Source organism: Protopterus annectens, chromosome 9.part0, assembly GCF_019279795.1.
Source record: "Protopterus annectens isolate FY-2018-M chromosome 9.part0, PAN1.0, whole genome shotgun sequence".
In the NCBI taxonomy this organism is placed as follows: Eukaryota; Metazoa; Chordata; order Ceratodontiformes; family Protopteridae; genus Protopterus; species Protopterus annectens.
In genome coordinates this window covers 1,741,963,965-1,741,981,543 of record NC_056743.1, presented here as the reverse complement: position 1 = coordinate 1,741,981,543, position 17,579 = coordinate 1,741,963,965, and the positions used below count along the sequence as shown (strand labels likewise).

Sequence of the window (17,579 nt, the reverse complement as noted above, 5' to 3'; positions counted from 1 at the left end):
GCGATGTCTGTGGGTTCAGTGTATTTTTTGTCGTTTAGAATCAACTGAGAACAAGTCTGGGAGTTGCATCCCAGGTTCCTAACGTAACTGAAAAAGCCTTAGGATTGTCTTTAGTGTCCTGTGCAATTTTTCTCTCGAAGCTGGCCTTGGAGGATTTTATGAGGGATCGTAATTTTTTGCTAGTACTGATCAGAGCTGCCTTACCTATTAGGGATTTTGCTCTATCATGTAGTAGCTTCCTCCTTCTGTTGTACAGTTTATTTATGGCTGGGGTCCACCAGACTGGACGCCTGCCTTTGGATGATTAGGTCTTGGTTTTGTTTGAGATAGCATGATCCATGCATTCCTGGAGATGTCCGTAGAATGCGCTTATATAGGATTCTGCAGTTTGGGCCGTAGTTTCCACTGGCCCTGGGGACTTGAAGGATTCCACTTCAGTTTTGAGAAGTGAGAAGTTCGCTTTTGAGAAGTTTTTCACTGTGGTTTTCTGGGTTGGGGGTGATGTCGGGATGTGGATATCCAGTGAAATTAATTTATGGTCTGTTCTTAACCAATGAGGGATATACTTCTGGTATGGAGCATAGAGTACCCATGTTGGTAATGATCAGGTCTAGTATGTTATCCCCTCTTGTGGGAGTGGTGACTAGTTGTTCCATAGCATTTGAGTTTATAATTTCCAGGAACCTTTGGGCTGAGGTGCTGGGGCTTGAGTAGTGCTCCCAGTCTATGTTTGGGTAGTTGAAGTCACCCAATATAATGGTGTTTGGAGAGATCTTCATGTTCTCCAATGTTTTCAGGAAAGCCGAGTGGGATTCCTGACTTTGAGAGGGTGGTCTGTAGGATGCTCTAAACTGAAAAGCAGTCTTGCCCACTGTTAATTGCACATGGATGATCTCCGATACTTCGTGCAATGCCACTAACCTGGAGGTGTGGATATCCTTGATAAATATGGAAACTCCCCCTCCTTTTGTGGTTCGGTCCGGGTTTTGGGGCCGAAAAGCATGCTATGAGGTATAACCTGGTAGTGCTGGAGTGCTCTCTGGAGCCTTGAACCAAGTTTCTCTCACTGCACAGATATCGATGTTTTCCATACTGAGGAGAGCTTCGAGTGCGTGCATCTTGAGGTTAAGACTTCTGGCGTTTAACAGCATTACCCTTAGTTTCTTGTTCCTTGTGCTGACTATGGAGGTGGGTTTGACTTTTGAGCCTTGCCTAAAAAGGCACTATGGGGGTGGCAAGAGCCTTTGCCAATATCCGAAAGCCCAGTGGTGACAGGTGCAAGCCGTCCCTAGCGAAGCAACGTGGCTTATTGAGCATGTCATCCCAGGCTGACAGACACTGGATCCCCTTTGAATTGTCAGTTTCACATGCTTAATTATCAACAGCATCTCATGTCATTGTTAAAGCAGAAAATGGTTACAAATAAAGAAAGTCCTGACAGTAAAGAAATGCAGGATTTATTGTATGCAGTTGAACAAGTGGGAAAGCAATACTCTCCAGTATGGTTTTGATTCATTAGAGGATTCTTGTAGAGCCGTAGTTACAGGCTCGGTAATTCGAAGACATGCTTGGTTAAAAGAACAAAGTTTACCTGGCCATGTTAAAGTAAAATTATTGGATGCTCCACTACAGCATGATACTTTGTTTGGTGTTAAGGCAGAAGAGGTGTTAAAGAAAATGGAGGATAAAGCAAAGTCAGTGCAAACAGTGAAAGATTTCTTACAGGTTCAACCACCTAGATTTAGCAGAAACTGGCCTTCGAAAAATTGGTCCTTTCCAGTGTCAGACAGGCCACAAAGAGGCAGATACAGACACCCAAGAGGCAGATCTCAGCCCCAAGGCTCCTACAGACCTAAACAATGGGGTGCTTCAGCCCCCAAAGGAGGAGTAGACAAATCGCAACCTTATAGGAAACAGTCACAATGACTTCCCTCCGCAAATGCCAAGCTCTTACCAGTTTACAGCACCCCTAGGGGGAAAGCTAGCACTTTTCTCAAAAAATTGGCACTTGATCACCCAAGACCAATGGGTGCTGAATATGGTTTCTCAGGGGTACAGGTTCCACTTCCACACACTTCCAAAACCAAAAGGTATGCCAAACCTGCCCCATAACCAATGGGCAGAGGCACAAAAAACAGATTGCTGCTCTTATGGTTATGGGAGCTATTCAAAAAGTTCCACAAGAAGAACAGGGGCAAGGATTTTACTCAAGACTTTTCTTAGTACCCAGAAAAGACAAAGCCTGGAAGACCAATACTGGACCTGTCAATCCTGAATACTTTCCTGGATGTTCCAAAATTCAATAAGCTCACCAGCTTAAATATAAACCCCTATGTCACTAGATGGATTGCAAACTGGCTCAAGGACAGAACCCACATGGTTAGAATTGCTGGAGCCATGTCAGACCCCAAACCAGTTACAAGTGGTGTCCCAGACCCCAAACCAGTTACAAGTGGTGTCCCACAAGGCTCAGTCCTGGGACCTCTCTTGTTCGGTATATATTTCTCGGAGGTACAGGCCAACACGGAAGGACTGTGGCTGACCAAGTTCGCAGATGACTGCAAACTGGGCACCATAATCGACTCTCCAGCCGACACAAGCATCCTCCAAAAGGGCCTCATAGAAACAGACAACTGGTGCCAGAGCCATGGCCTCAAGCTAAATGCCAAAAAGTGTATAGTCATCCCCTTTGGCAAAAACAAAGTGCCCACAAATTACCACATAGGTGGTAATCCATTAAGTACAGAAGAAGTAATTAGGGACCTGAGGACCCAAGTTGATGGCAATCTCTCATTTGACAACCACGTGGCCAAAGTGGTTAGAAAAGCATTTTATATAGCCCACATAATCATGAAGGGATTCACATCTAGATCAGGGGAGGTCATCGTGGCTCTTTACTCATCCCTCATCAGGCCCATAATTGAGTACAATGTCCCTTTTGGGGTGTACCTTACCAGACACCTGCAGCAACTGGAAAGACCCCAAAAGTACCTCACCAAGAGGATCAAAGGGCTCAAACAGATGCCATATGCTGCCCGGTTATAGAAACTCCAGCTCTACTCAGTGGCATACCACCTGTTCAGAGGCGATCTGTGCCTGACGTATAAAGCCATGTCCAACCCGGAATTAATGGACTGCACCTCAGAAAATCTAAATCCCATCGAGCTACGCGAGGGACAGATTCATAACCCAGAGACTCCTTCACTCTGGAATAACATCCCAGTCCAGGTTAGGATCTTGAGTGGATGGGAGATCGTAGGTTTACCCCGGGTATCACTTCTGTGTCACTGTTAGACAGAGGCACAGTATATTAACATCGAAAAATGGCATAGCAAAATAAATTTAAAATGGGTGGCGAAAGCCAAACACATTCTGGCTAGGCTTATAAATGCCCTAGGGCAGATAGTCTAGTATGAACCTATGAACCTAAAATGTTAACACTTCAACAATTTCTGCCCATGCTGGGCAAGGAGGCTTGTCTAGTTACTTTGGATCTCAAGGAGGCATACCTGCACGTCCCAGTCAGACAGTCATGCAGAAGATACCTCAGATTTATAGCAGGCTCAATGCATTACCAATTCTCTGCACTGCCCTTTGGCTTATCTGCTGTGCCCAGGGTCTTCACAAAATGCCTGGCACCAGTATTTGCATTTTGCAGACAAAAAAGAATTCAAATATATCCCTACTTGGATGACTGCCTTATTCAAGCAGAGAGCAAGGACATTCTTCTAAAGCACCTGGCATTTGTCAAAAGATTGCTAACTTGCCTAGGGTACACAGTAAACGAAAAGAAATCAAAAGTAGTGCCCACTCAAGAGATCATATTCCTGGGTGCAAGCTTAAATACAACTGCCCAGATGGCTTATCTCACACCAGACAAACAAAGGCAACTGACTCATTACTTTCAAATGATGGCAACAAAGACCCAGCTCCCTGCAAGAGTAATTCTGCAGGCCCTGGGTTTCATGGCATCCTGCATTCTACTAATTCCATATGCAAAACTGCATATGAGGAAACTACAATGGTATCTAAAAAGTGTTTGGACTCAGCATTGTCACAGCCTAGAGACAATGATAACCTTGATTCCCTACCTACAACAGGAGTTTCAATGGTGGTCCCAGGCCTGTCACCACAACAGGGGACAGCCTTTCACCTTACCTACAGCCAGGCATACAATAACAAACGGATGCATCGGATTACACCTGGGGAGCACATATGGCAGGAAAATGTATTCAGGGCACATGGCCCAAGGAGCAAATGCATCTTCACATCAATCAAAAAGAGATGCTAGCTGTACAGAATGCCCTGACAGCCTTTAAGAACCTAATACATCCAGGACAGCTACTAATAAAGACGGACAATACCACAGTTATGTGGTACATAAGCAAGGGGACACACATTCCTACCCCCTATGCAGACAAGCCATGACTTTGTGGAACAAAGCACTGACCTACCAGGTACATCTGCAAGCACAATTCTTGTCAGGAACAAAAAATACACTGGCAGACAAACTAAGCAGAAATCTCATGGATCCTCACGAATGGAAGCTAAATCCACAAGTGTTCAACATGATGATAAGGAAATGGGGATGCCCAGACATAGATCTTTTTGCCTCTCCTCACAATTACCAAATACAGAAATTTTGCACAAGGACTTATCACTCTCAAGCATGGAAAGTGGATGCTCTATCATTCAGCTGGAAAAACCTGACAGTCTATGCCTTCCCTCCGAGGCCTCTTCTCACCAAGGTGCTTCTAAAAGTTGGACGAGAGGCCAAAAATTATACTGATTGCACCAGACTGGCCTCTACCTCAAATCACTCATCTTCTGACACAGCAAAACAATCAGATTCAAAACAATCAGATTCTGCACAGTCAACTCAAAACCTTAAACCTGGCAGCATGGCAGATAATGTAGCCACTCAGACTGCACCTCTCTCTAAAGCTGTTATGGATGTAATTTTGGAAGCCAGGAGGCCCAGCACTAGGACATCTTATGCAGAAAAATTGAAGAGATTCTGTGCTTGGAACCAGGCACAAGGGCTCGACCCACTGGTCCCTAATATACCTCAGATTTTGCGATACCTGACTGAGATGTTGGGACAAAGGCCTATCTTTTTCATCTATTAAAATCCATGTTTCTGCCATTTCAGCTCATTACAATACAGATCCTCCTATTTTTTCACATCCTCTACTACAACAGTACCTCAGAGGGGCAAAGAATATAAGACTCCCTAGAAGAACACCAGTACCTACTTGGGACCTCAATTTTGTTTTAGACAAACTAACACTGCCTCCATTTGAACCAGCCAGCACAGCTGATCTAAAATTCTTGTCATGGAAAACTGCTCTGCTCCTAGCAATAACTTCAGCAAGAAGAGTCTTAGAGTTACAGGCATTGATGGCCGTGGAACCTTTCCTCATTTTTCATCAGGACAGGGTCTCTCTTAGGAGAAACCCAACATTCATGTCAAAAGTGGTCTCCAATGTGGCCTTAAACCAAACCATTCATTTACCTACTTTCTACCCAAATCCCCAGAATAAAGGGGAAAGACTTCTGCACGCTTTGGATATACACAGACAGCTACGATTTTACTTGGACAAAACAAAAGCCTTCAGAAAAACTGAGCAACTGTTTGTAGCTTATGCTGCAGGATCACAAGGAAAGCCTATTACAAAGCAGACAATCTCCAAATGGATAGGACACTGCATCCGCTTCTGTTATGCACAACATGGCAAATCTCTGCCTAAGGGCATTAGACCTCATTCTACCAGAGCAGCAGCCACTTCAGCAGATTTCCTCAGAGGGGTACCAACCAAAGACATCTTAGAAGCTGCAACCTGGAGCTCAGTGCACACTTTTACAAGCATTACCACCTACCTCTCTACTCCAAATCCAGAGCAGGCTTTGCCACTGCAGTTCTGCAGGGCTTGTTTCACCAAATCCAATCTAGACCCAGCCACCCAACCTCAGCTTTGGGATTCTACCCACGTGTAATGACTGCAACAGTGAAACACGATGAACATAGTACAGTTGTGTACCTACCATAAATGTAGATGTTCGAGTGTATTCACTGTTGCAGTCCAGGTTACCCACCCACCATCCCCCTCTTTACTGGGACTATTCTGTACTTCTCAACTCTATACAACCTATGTGGTGTATTTGCTTGTAGATGAAGTAAATGTTTATAGTAATATATGCTTGATTGTTTGGCATAATTTTATCTTTTCAGCCTTCCTATCTGGGGGCACCTGACATCTGGGGCAAGAAAAACTGAAGAAAATGGCGTCTGTTGCAACTTTTATACCCCTGGCGCACTGACGTCAGGGAAGAGGCGACAGCAACCGACGCCGGACCAAGACTTTGGAACTCGGGCCGACTGCGGGTCGCCTGCCAGCAGGATAACCCAAGTGTAATGACTGCAACAGTGAATACACTTGAACATCTACATTTATGGTAGGTACACAACTGTACTTTTTTTCCTTCTCCCTGGGCTAGACCCGTTTAAATTAGAGGGCCTAGTCCTCGGTTTATTCCATTTTCCCTTAGGGCTAGGCCCGTTTATCTTAGAGGACCTAGTCCCCTGTTTTTTCTTTCTCATTGTTGTGTGTTACAGTATTTTGTTTGAGGATTATGTCTAAAGACTCTAAGGACCATAAGCCTTCGGGCTTCAAAAAGTGTACCAAATATGCCCAGAAGATGTCCTTGACTGATGGGCACAATTTGTGTGTTTACTGTTTGAGGCTATCCATCTCCAAGAGTCTTGCATATTTTGCCCTGCATTCAGTCCTAGTGTTCTTCAGTAGAGGAAGAACAAACTAATTTTGAAGGGACTACTAAAGCATTCCTTTGAGGAGGAATTGAGATCCTCATCATCCTCCTCTGTCTCCCGCCTCCTCCAAAAAGGAAAGACGAAAAAACTACCAAAAGGTGGTCTACCACCCAATCTATTTCGTCGGAGCCACCAGACAAAATTGCTAAAGTGGCTTCACCCTCATCAGCTCCACTGATTTCGATGCCGACTGAGGGTAGCTTGGTGGATCCATCAGTCTAGGCTGCGGGTGCTTCGGAACCGATGACGGACATTACTTTTCGGAACCTGTCATCTGATCTTTGGCCGGTCTCTGCGACTTTTAGGTTGCCATTTTTACAGCGATCTAGATCCCCTACTCTATTGTGTAGGTCCTCTAGGAGCCTTTCTGATGAGGATGTCGAGAGAGTGGTGCGTAGACTGCTTCAGACTTTGGCGCTGGCAAATTTGCTTTCGGCTCCATCCCAATTGGTTCCGGAGCCCAACGTTACATCCTGCTCGATTGATCCTCTGAGCTTCTCTGAGCCTTCGGAGCCAGAGCTGTTGGTGCCTCCAGTTGTGGATAGGTCGGTTCCAGCTACCTCAATTGGTCTCTTGGTTCCGATATCTGCTCCGACAGTCTCGGTGCCATCCGTGTGGTCGAAGATCCTTAGCTCTCCGGCCGGGCCCGAGGGGGATGCTTCGAATCGAACTTCGGTTCCGAGCCTACCTCTTGGTGCTTTGGCGCGGGTGAGCTTGGACCCCACATTTGCTTTGGAGCCCATCTTCTCGGTATCGAGAGTTGCCTATGTATCTTCAGAGCAGATGGCATACTCTGAGCCAGGGGATCAGCATTCGAGGTAATGAGGAGTGTGCTCTCCAGGATTTCAGCTTCATCCAGAGGTACTGACACTCTTCCTTCTAAGGTGCCGATCTCTGTCTCTGCTCCCTCTCTCTCCCTACACAGCAGAGACCCGCAGCCTCAGGATACCTCCATGAGTGGTCTCCAGTCTTCCAAGGTCTCCCCAGAATGCCTGTCTGAGGAACCACCTAGGAAGAGAACTTGTAAGAGGAAGCATGTTGACTCCCTTGATGAGTCCGTTACATCAGACACTGACTTAGAGGAGTCAGAAGGGTCCCCCAAGTCATCCTCGGATATCTCTTTTGCAGATATCCTCAAGATCCTGAAACAGAGAGGTGGCTGGCCCACCAAATCCCCTTCTGATGAGGAGGCAGTGTACCTGAAGGCTTCCGGGTCTCAACCCTCCACCTCTTGGGTGTGTCTGCCTTTCAACGAGCTACTGGATTTAGTGAGTCGAAAGGTGTGTGGAATCTCTTGATTCTGTGGAACCAGTTCCTAGAAGACCAAATACATTTTTGTCAGCACCCCAAGACAAGGACTTTTTGACTAAGGGTGTTCCAGTAGATGCCATGGTGGTGACAGCAGCCACCAAGAATGAACTTGCCGAAACTTCCTCCACTGTCCATCCGCCAAACAAGGAGTCTCGAACAATGGACAGGTATGGGAAACGTGTTTTTGCTTCAGCGGCTTTTACTCTGCGGTCGCTGAGCTATCTGTCCCATTTTACAAGGCTCCAGGGAGATCTAAAAGAGCTGGGAGATGCTCTACAGGGTAACGTATCTAATGCTGTATCTCAGAAGGTTAACGCACAGATGTCTGCCCTAAGTTCTATTGTGAACTCCTCCATGAAGCTGATTTTGTATGCAGCGGATGGAACGAGTAGGGCAGCTGGTTCAGGAGTCTCTCAGGAGACACTCCTGGATGCGCTTGTGCAATTTTGTGGAGGCCTTTAAGTCTGTGTTTACCAATGCCTCATTTGAAGGTTCCTGTATGTTTGGAACCAAGGTAAAGGGCACACTCGCCAGGTGCGAGCAGGATGGAAAAACCCTGTATGCCGTGGGAGTCCGTTTTTCCGTCTCCTCTAGACTCTGTCCCAGAGGGCGGCAAAGTGTGATTTAAAAAATCGCAGAGGTTTTTTTCACAACACACAAGGTGATTCCTTCTCCAGAGGCGAAGGAGGAGGAAATAACTGTAGACGTCACCCTAGTGGTAGGGAGGCCCACAGAACCAGGGAGACCGGGATTCCTTTCGTGGTCGTCCCTATCAGTGCTCCTGAAAGGAGGCCAGACTGCTCATCTCTGGAGCCAGTCTGGGATCGTATTTCTTTATACCCAGAAGTCTGGCATGACATCACTCAAGACAAGTGGGTATTAAAGATAATTACCAGAGATTACCATATTCCCTTCTTTTCTCCACCCCCTTAGACCAGACGAATCCCAGATGTGCCACCCAATCACAGTGATTCAGCAACTCTAGAAATCCAAAAGTTGCTTGTGAAGAGTCATCCAACCCGTCCCCACAGACCAAGTAGGATTAGGGACTTACTCCAGATTCTTTTTGGTGCCAAAAAGAACAGGGGACATGAGACCCATTTTTGGATCTCAGCAAACTGAACAAATCTGTGCAGAAGTCCAAGTTCCGAATGGTGACCTTACAGTCAATACTCCCATTGTTAGGGAAAGACATTTGGATGTGCTCCATAGATCTCCAAGATGCATACTACCATAGGAAAATGGACAGGGCATCGAGGAGTCATCTATGCTTCCGGTTGGGAGCCAGTCATTATCAGTTTCGCACCCTGCCCTTTGGTCTCACCACAGCCCCCAGGGTGTTCACCAAATGCATGGCAGTAACGGCTCATTTGAGACATCAGGGATTCCAAGTGTTTCTGTACCTGGACGACTGGCTCCTGACTGCCACCACCAGGCATCTACTGTTACAGGCAGGGACGCCACCATTTCAACTTTCCTACATTTAGGAATTACAGCAAATTGGCAAAAATCTGCATTGTCGCCCTCTCAGCATGTGAATTTTATTGGCGCAAAAATAAACACTGTTAATGAGGGCCTTACCTGCCTATCGAAATAATTCAGAGTCTAAGGGAACAAGTCTTGACCCTACTTCCACTGAGAAAAGTCAAAGCAAAGGTGGTGCTCAAGCTATTAGGGACCATGGCTTCCACAATAACACTAGTTCCATTAGCCAGACTGCACATGAGGTCCTTCAGTGGTTACTCTTTGCCCAGTGGTCACTGCAGTATCTCCCTCCGTCTCATCCTATCCTTATAACAAATTTGTGCAAGCGGGATCTTTGTTGGTGGATCCAGATCAGCAACCTAAACACAGGCAGACCATTTGTTCCTCTGCTCCCCCCCCCAGTTGCCACTGTGACCACGGATGCCTCCCAGATAGGTTGGGGGGCGGCATTATCTCAGGAGAACAGTCCAAGGCACATGGCAAGATCATGAGGCTCATTTGCATATCAATGTCTTGGAGATGAGAACGGTGCTTCTAGCGTTGCAAGCACTTCACAGCTTTCTCCCTCTAGGAACAATTGCAATCCACTCAGACAACATGTCAGTGGTATGGTACATAAACAAGCAAGGAGGAACCAAATCTTACCCCCTCTGCAGAGAAGCCCTTCAAGTATGGGAGTGGCCAGTGTTTTCCCAGCGCTTTCTGGTGGCAACGCACATTCCGGGGAAATCCAACGTCATAGCAGACAGGCTCAGCAGGGCTATTCTGATGCCTCACGAGTCGTCTCTGATCACTTGCATTGTAGAACTGATCTTTCGCAAATGGGGTCAGTCTTGCTGCGATCTCTTTGCCACCCCTCTCAATGCCAAATGCAGCAGCTACTTTGCCCTGATTCCCCCAGACAGGGTGACTCCAAGAGATGCACTCATTCACGATTGGCCCTCGGGACTTCTGTATGCTTTCCCTCCTTTCCCCCTCATTTTGAAGGTAATTCAGAAAGCAATATCCTTGGGAAGCAGGATGATCCTAATTGCTCCTTACTGGCCTCGACCGATTTGGTTCCCCTTCCTCAGACCATATCTAATGGACGAGCTTTGGACCCTGGATCTAGTTCCAGATTTACTGACACACATGTCAGGAGCGTTCCATCCCTCCCTCCACACCCTCAACTTGACAGCTTGGCTGCTCCAATTCCATCCCTAGTCAGGCTTCATGACTTTTCCCCTGAGGTTGTACACATTTTGTCATCTTCCCACAAACCTTCCACTAGGAAGATTTATACTAGTAAATGGAAAAGATTCTCCTTTTGGGCCCGTGAGAGAAACCTTGATCCCTACACAGCTCCCATTTCTGCTGTTTTAGACTTCCTCTCACAGTTAGTCAAGGTTCAGCAGCAGCAGCTATTAAAGTCCAGTTGGCAGCTATTTCCGCTTTCCATGTTGCTAACGAACCTAATCTTACGGCTCATTGGCTTTGTAGAGCCTTTCTCGAAGGGGACCACGTTACTAAGACCCCCAAGTCATGGATCCTGTGGTTCCATGGGATTTGAACTTTGTTCTCCAGAAACTTACGTCTAGTCCTTTTGAACCTTCAGTGACATGTGACCTCAAGTTTTTATCTTGGAAAACTATATTTTTGGTGGCTATCACTTCCGCTAGATGGGTGTCTGAACTGCAAGCTTTTTCCATTAAGCTACCTTATTTGGTATTTCATAAAGATAGGGTCTCCTTGAGGACAAACCCTTCCTTCATTCCTAAGGTTTCTTCTCCAGCCAACATTAATCAGTCTATTGAGTTGCCTGTGTTCTTCCCTGAATTCTCAAACAAAGCAGAGTATACATTCCATCAGTTGGATGTCCATAGACAGTTACGTTTTTATCTGGACAGAACTAAAAATTTCAGAAAATCAGACCAGTTATTTGTGTCCTTTTCAGACTCCAGACAGGGCCTCCCAGTTCCTAAAGTCACATTATCTCACTGGATTTCCAGTTGCATTTCATTCATCTATTCCTCCAGTGGTAAAGATCTTCCTTTCAAGGTTAAAGCTAATTCTACCAGGTCTGTGTCTACCTCGGTAGCCTTTCAGGCTAGGATCCCAATAGACATTTGTGCTGCAGCAACATGGGCTTCACCCCACACACTCATTACTCACTGCAAATTGGATATGGCTTCTAGGAACAGGTCTTCCTTTGGTTCCACAGTACTCAGGAGCAATTTCTAATGAGCCACCCGAGATGAAGGTGCTAGGGATGCTGTTCCAAGTGTAAGAATGAAGGCGAGATAGGACTACAGAACTTAAAGAAGTTAGGTACCTACCATAACATTCTATGTTTGTAGGCCATCTCGCCGTACATTCTTATGAACCCTCCCTCCTGCCCCCTCCTTGAGGACCTAGGGGTAGAGTACCTACTGTTGTTGTATTCCTTTCAATTTGGTTTGTTCTTTCTTTGTCTCTATTTTCTCGCAGCAAACAAGATCTGTGGAATGTGGGTGATGTATGATGGGATACCTCCTAGCCACGAGCCAACCAGAAGTTTTTGAGCTAGAGTATGGCCGAGTCGGAGCCAAGGTTCAGCTCCAATCCCAAGTGTAAGAATGTATGGCGAGATGGACTACAAACATCGAACGTTATGGTAGGTACATAATTTCTTTTCATCTTCTGTTACTTAATAAAAAGTTAAATCATGAGTGAAAAGTGTGTGTGTATGTAACCAAGTTAAAAGGGACAGGATTTCTTTCACTTGATTACAATCAAGCATTAGTGGTTTACCCAGTCAGAAGCTGGTTGTACCTTTTAGGAGTGGTGATAGACTATGAAAGCCAGCTGTTTTGTGTCCCTTTTTAGTTAAACCGTCATTGGTAGTTGAGTGGCATCTTTTCTTTCTGTTGAGTTTAACAGCTGAGTGGCTAGTCTGTGATTTCAAGCAGCTGACCTGTTGTCACTTGATCATAGATTAGTAGGCATAGGTAGAAGGGCTGAATTTGTTTGCAATACAAGCTGAATACATTACTTTGGCAGATTTTTTTCACTTGATCACTGTCCGGTTGAAATGACCAACCTGTAAAGTTGGTAAGTTGGGGTGTAAGCGTGTATGATCAGTTGTCAGTTGTTTATAGGTTGGTGATTGTGGATCTGGATTTTCAGGAAAAGTGCATGAGTAGGAAAAGCCAGCTGAAATGCATTAGTTTAAGCATAATCTTTAGTTGATTGTGGTATCACTCTGGAGGTGTTTCCAGTTTAAGTGGCTTTCTTTTGGGGTGGACTTGGCGATGACTATGTAAATGCAGCTGACCTGCTGTCACGTAAATGATTATGGATATGAATGTAGTGTGTGTGTTCATACAAACAAAATAACTGTTTTTGTGGGAGACTAGGAGCTTAATGAAAGCAGCTAACCCACTGTAAATTGATCACAGTTAAACCATCATTAGTCTGAACTTGCAGGGACAGTAGCAGTATATGGATGTATCTGAAGTACATTACTTAGGGTAGTGTTTCTTTTCTCTACCCACAGGAATTGTACCGCCATCAGAAGGTGATTGTTTTATAGGAGGCAACCTGCCTGTAAAAACTTACAGCTTCCCTGTTTAAAAAAGTTGTAACCACATTTTAATAGACATTTAAATGACTCATTTCCATCATGGAAGCTCATTTCTAAGAGTGATTTCCGTTGTCAAAAGACCTGAAAATGTTGATCTGAGGTTGGAGTTTTATCATTTCCATTAAGACTAAGAAAAGAAAGACTGATATAAACTCACTCACCTGTTTCTGCAACACACATTTAGCAGCACAAGACATTTGGTAAAATGTCCCCACTTTACACTTTGCAAACAAATGTATGTCTAAAGTGTAGGAGATTTATATGCACATAAACATATACACATGTGCATATGTGTTTGTGTATGTATGAGTGCTATGTAGCTATTCAGACTTTGATTTGTTTGAAAAGTGAGAAGACTGAATTGAATGTAAAAAGATCACGAGTTGCCAGTCTTGTGTGTGAGATTGCGGTACAGTGGGGAATGGGTATTTGCCCTTTCCCTACTGTAGTGAGATCTAATAGCTGATTTTATATATCAGGGCCACTATCTAAAACTCAGTGCCAAGAAATGCATAATGGTGTTCTTTGGGAATTCAGCTTACCCTAGAAGCTACCACTTTGATAACCCAACCTTAAGTGTAGACCCATTAGTCAATGATTTGGGGGTACCTGTAGATATTAATTGTGCCTTTGACTATCGTGTGTCTACATTTGTTGAGAAGTCATTCTTTGTTGCCCAACTTATAAGCAAGGGTATGACATCTAGTTCCAAGGAAGTTATCGCTCCATGATTTTCTGCTCTTACCAGACAAATCATTGAGTATAATGCCCCCCTTCATATGGACCTGGCCAGGCACATGGAACAACTAGAACTTCCACAGTGGCTGCTCACAAAAATCCAGGGCATAAACATGTCCTAAGCAGACTGCCTCAAAGCCCTGTTTTGTGTCCTGTGCCTCTTACAAACTGTTGAGAGTTGATCAATTCCTGGCCTACAAAACCTCCTTGGATCCCACTCTGATGGACCTTCTGCATAGCCACAAAACAAATATCAGAATTAGCTATTCTAAGGACTGTAATCCTCCCTGCAACACAAATAGTGGAAGTGTTAGGGAAAGGTTTAGGGCAGAAACTGCATCTATTTCTAAGGTGATGCAGGGAACTAAAGTGCCCCTTCACCTTAATAATGCATGCTAACAGTAATTCATACTCTAACCCTACACCTTACCTTAGAAACTCTCTCTGTAGCACTGCTACTGTTCATACAAAATTGGTCTTGGAGTTACAGAAGGATTTCAGTTAAATCCCTTCTCAGGAAAGGTGTCTCATCAATATGAAGCATAGTTCTTCCTTAACCAATCGGAAATTCACTCCTGGTCTAGCATCTGTCTCTAATAGACAGAGGCAGCTTGTAAATGCTTGGCCACATAACCGTAAACTTCATGTTACCCTCAAAAATATCCTTAGGCTACCAAAACCTGTCTGATATAGTTGGGAAGTATACCTAGCCTTAAAAAGGCCAATGTGGTCATTAACTTAATATACACCTGTGAACCTATTAGAAAATTTTCTTAGCTGTACTGTACGACCCCTCCTTTATGCTAGTGTGGCATAGTTTTTCTTTGTATATTTTGTTTATATAATCATATCACTGTTTTTGTCTGCATCTATTCTGTGTCCTAACTTCTCCCTCTAAGATAACTGACTTGACTCACTTGCAACCATATTTTCTCTATTTAGAACCCTTTTACAAGTGTTCTACTCTGACCAACCAGATCTGTATTTAGTATTTATTACTATTCCCTTTATTTGTGATGCATTTCATTTTTGTTTGACACATTTTATACTTTCCTTGCTACTTGGATCTTAAGTGTTTCACATATTCCGTGGCCAGTCCTTTACTCAGTTGGGCCATTTCTAAGGAAAGTGGAATCTTACCTTAGGAATGTCACTATATTCTAGTTGCAGTAACACTTGTGGACTTTTTTCATTTTCAGTTAGGCATTGCCTCTAGGTTTGACCAGGTTATTTCATTGCTGCTTTGGTCATTTACTTCTCTGATTTTTAACCGCTTTGTGTCCTTGCCATGTTTTTATACCTAACCACTGTCACTTCTATCTTGATCATTTACCAAGTAATATGCTTATGTCCCTTGTTAGGGTAGCCCAGCTTAAGTAAGCATTTACACACACCACTTTTACAGACCCAGTATAGTGGTCATGATTTAGTAAAGATTGGACATATGTCTACTAGACACTGGATTTTGAGCAGAGAAGGATGTACGATTGTGAAAATTTCAGATTTAGGTACTGTAATGTCCCATATATTTTTCAAGGCTTCCTGTTTGAACTTTTAGTCAGCAGCCCTTATAACTGTTCCATTCCAGGTGTTCATTTCAAATTATTTTAGATTATGCTACATCATTCTTTAACGGTGATGGTTATATAATTTCTCACTTCTTTCTTCTCATAAGATATTGAACTTCAAGCTTCTGGATTGGTCCTGTTTCTGCCAGTGCACTAGATTTGACTATATTGCAGGAAGTCTGATCGTTCTCTTGTCTAGCTTGACCTTTATTTCCATAACTACATCTATCCTTTAAACACCACCTGTGTGTTCATGGAGGATATTGACATTTGACTACTTAAACTACAGATTGTCTAGGTAAGTGGTAAAGTGCACCTTACAAGTTCACATATGTAGTATGCAATTTGTTCTTCTGCCCCGTATCTAGTTTAATAACTTATTTCTCAGCAGTGCACCTGGAATAGTATTAGACTCTGCTGAGTAGACAGTGTTTTACAGTTATGCAGTGTGTTTGATCTGAATCTTATCTGTGATTAAGGTCCTGTTTCAGATCTGCAGTTGCAGGGGGACAAGATTCTCCAGAGACTTAAGTTTAAGACTCCGTTATGATGGATATGAAAATGACATACTAGGGTGAGGTGCAAAGATTCCATACTTGCTGTAATGATAGTGGATTGTTCATGACACCAAATATAGGTAAACTAATGTAGCAGAAATCATTTGGGGTTATCCACATTGTTGATTGACTGCACAAAAAAATGTTTGTAATGGTTCATATTTCAAGATGTTAAATCAAAATTCTCATGTGTCATCTCCTTTTAATCCACTTACTGCATGTTTTTTTTTTATATTGCATGATCACTGTATTGCAAATATGGCTTGTAGACCATCAGTCTGTTGGGTAGGAGTGTAGACTTTTTAAACAAGAAATAGAATGACGTGAAACAGAAAGTAACTTTTATGCCTTTTTGTTTTTAGGAGTTAAATTTGAGCCTTATGGCAATGAGCCACGAAGACTCTGCAAATGCAGCCATGCCACCCAAACGTTGATACTGAAACTGTCTGTACTTGTTCTTACAAGTAAAGGAACAAGGGAATCACATGATGATAACTTGCTACAGATTTTAATCTCCTAATCGGGAGTACTCTGGAAGTGGCATCCAAAAATAAATTCTGTGAGAACATTCTTTGTCTTACCAACTCCAGAAACATGTCCATCCTTCCAAAACAAAGCTGCTGTAATCCTTTAGCCTGAACGGGTAGCATCTGATATATCAGATTTTAGTAGGCTGTACAGAAATCTTCCATATTTATACTATAAAAGTGAAAAATAATGTAGGACTATTCATGTTTAATTTTGCCTTTGTCCTGACATAGGTAGCGTTTGTAATGAGCATTAACTGTTTTAAAAGACCAACTCTGGAAAAAAAATCATGGATTGAGGACCACAAAAGTAAGTGCTCCTCATTTTTATGGCAGTACTGTTTCTTATTTTGCAATATTGGATCACTGTAGTCCTGAGTGTGGATGCATGTGTGTAGCAGTCCACTCCTAGTACTGTATTTTATGAAGCAGGTCAAAATTGCGTGCTGTCCACTGTTACAGTAGAGGATGGCAGCGGTTTGTCAGTGTCACTGGATTTCAGACCAATTAAAATGTAAAAAGAAAAAAGTCTGGTTTGTATTTTTTTGTTAAATGTTTCTACTGTGGTACTTTGACAATACATTCTGATTGCGTGGCTTGCTATTGTTTTGAGCAGATTTTCAGTTTTGGAGCCAGATGTGCTGTACTTTATTGTAAATTAGTAGGTATGCAGTAGTCATTTTACTTATTCTAGTATCCTTTTTTAAAGTATTGTCTACAGTGTATATTTTTAACTTCACCTTGACTGAGATTTATTCATATTTAAACTAAACTGTTAGTAATTTGTGCTCATAATCTTTGAGGAGTTTGAGGTAGTACTTCATGACCGCTTCACATGTGTGGCATTCATGCAGAAATTTTTCAAGCTGTTCTGTCAATGGCTGTCTTGTGTAGCTGACTCTGAGAGAAGCACACACGTAGTGATTATGCTTCCCCTTTTGTTATTTCCTACTACTGACT

At 43.6% G+C, this 17,579-nt stretch overlaps 1 protein-coding gene across 1 annotated transcript in view; it reads left to right on the top strand.

Annotated features, from left to right (window-relative positions):
- The window catches only part of LOC122810775 (transcription activator BRG1-like), a 1,556,036-nt gene extending 1,539,253 nt beyond the window's left edge, over positions 1-16,783 (top strand). Inside the window, exon 22 of the mRNA XM_044082336.1 lies at positions 16,455-16,783. Coding sequence (XP_043938271.1) covers positions 16,455-16,526 — 72 coding nt within the window. The 3' untranslated portion in view covers positions 16,527-16,783. The remainder of the gene's footprint in view (positions 1-16,454) is intronic.
- The last annotated feature ends 796 nt before the right edge of the window (positions 16,784-17,579 follow it).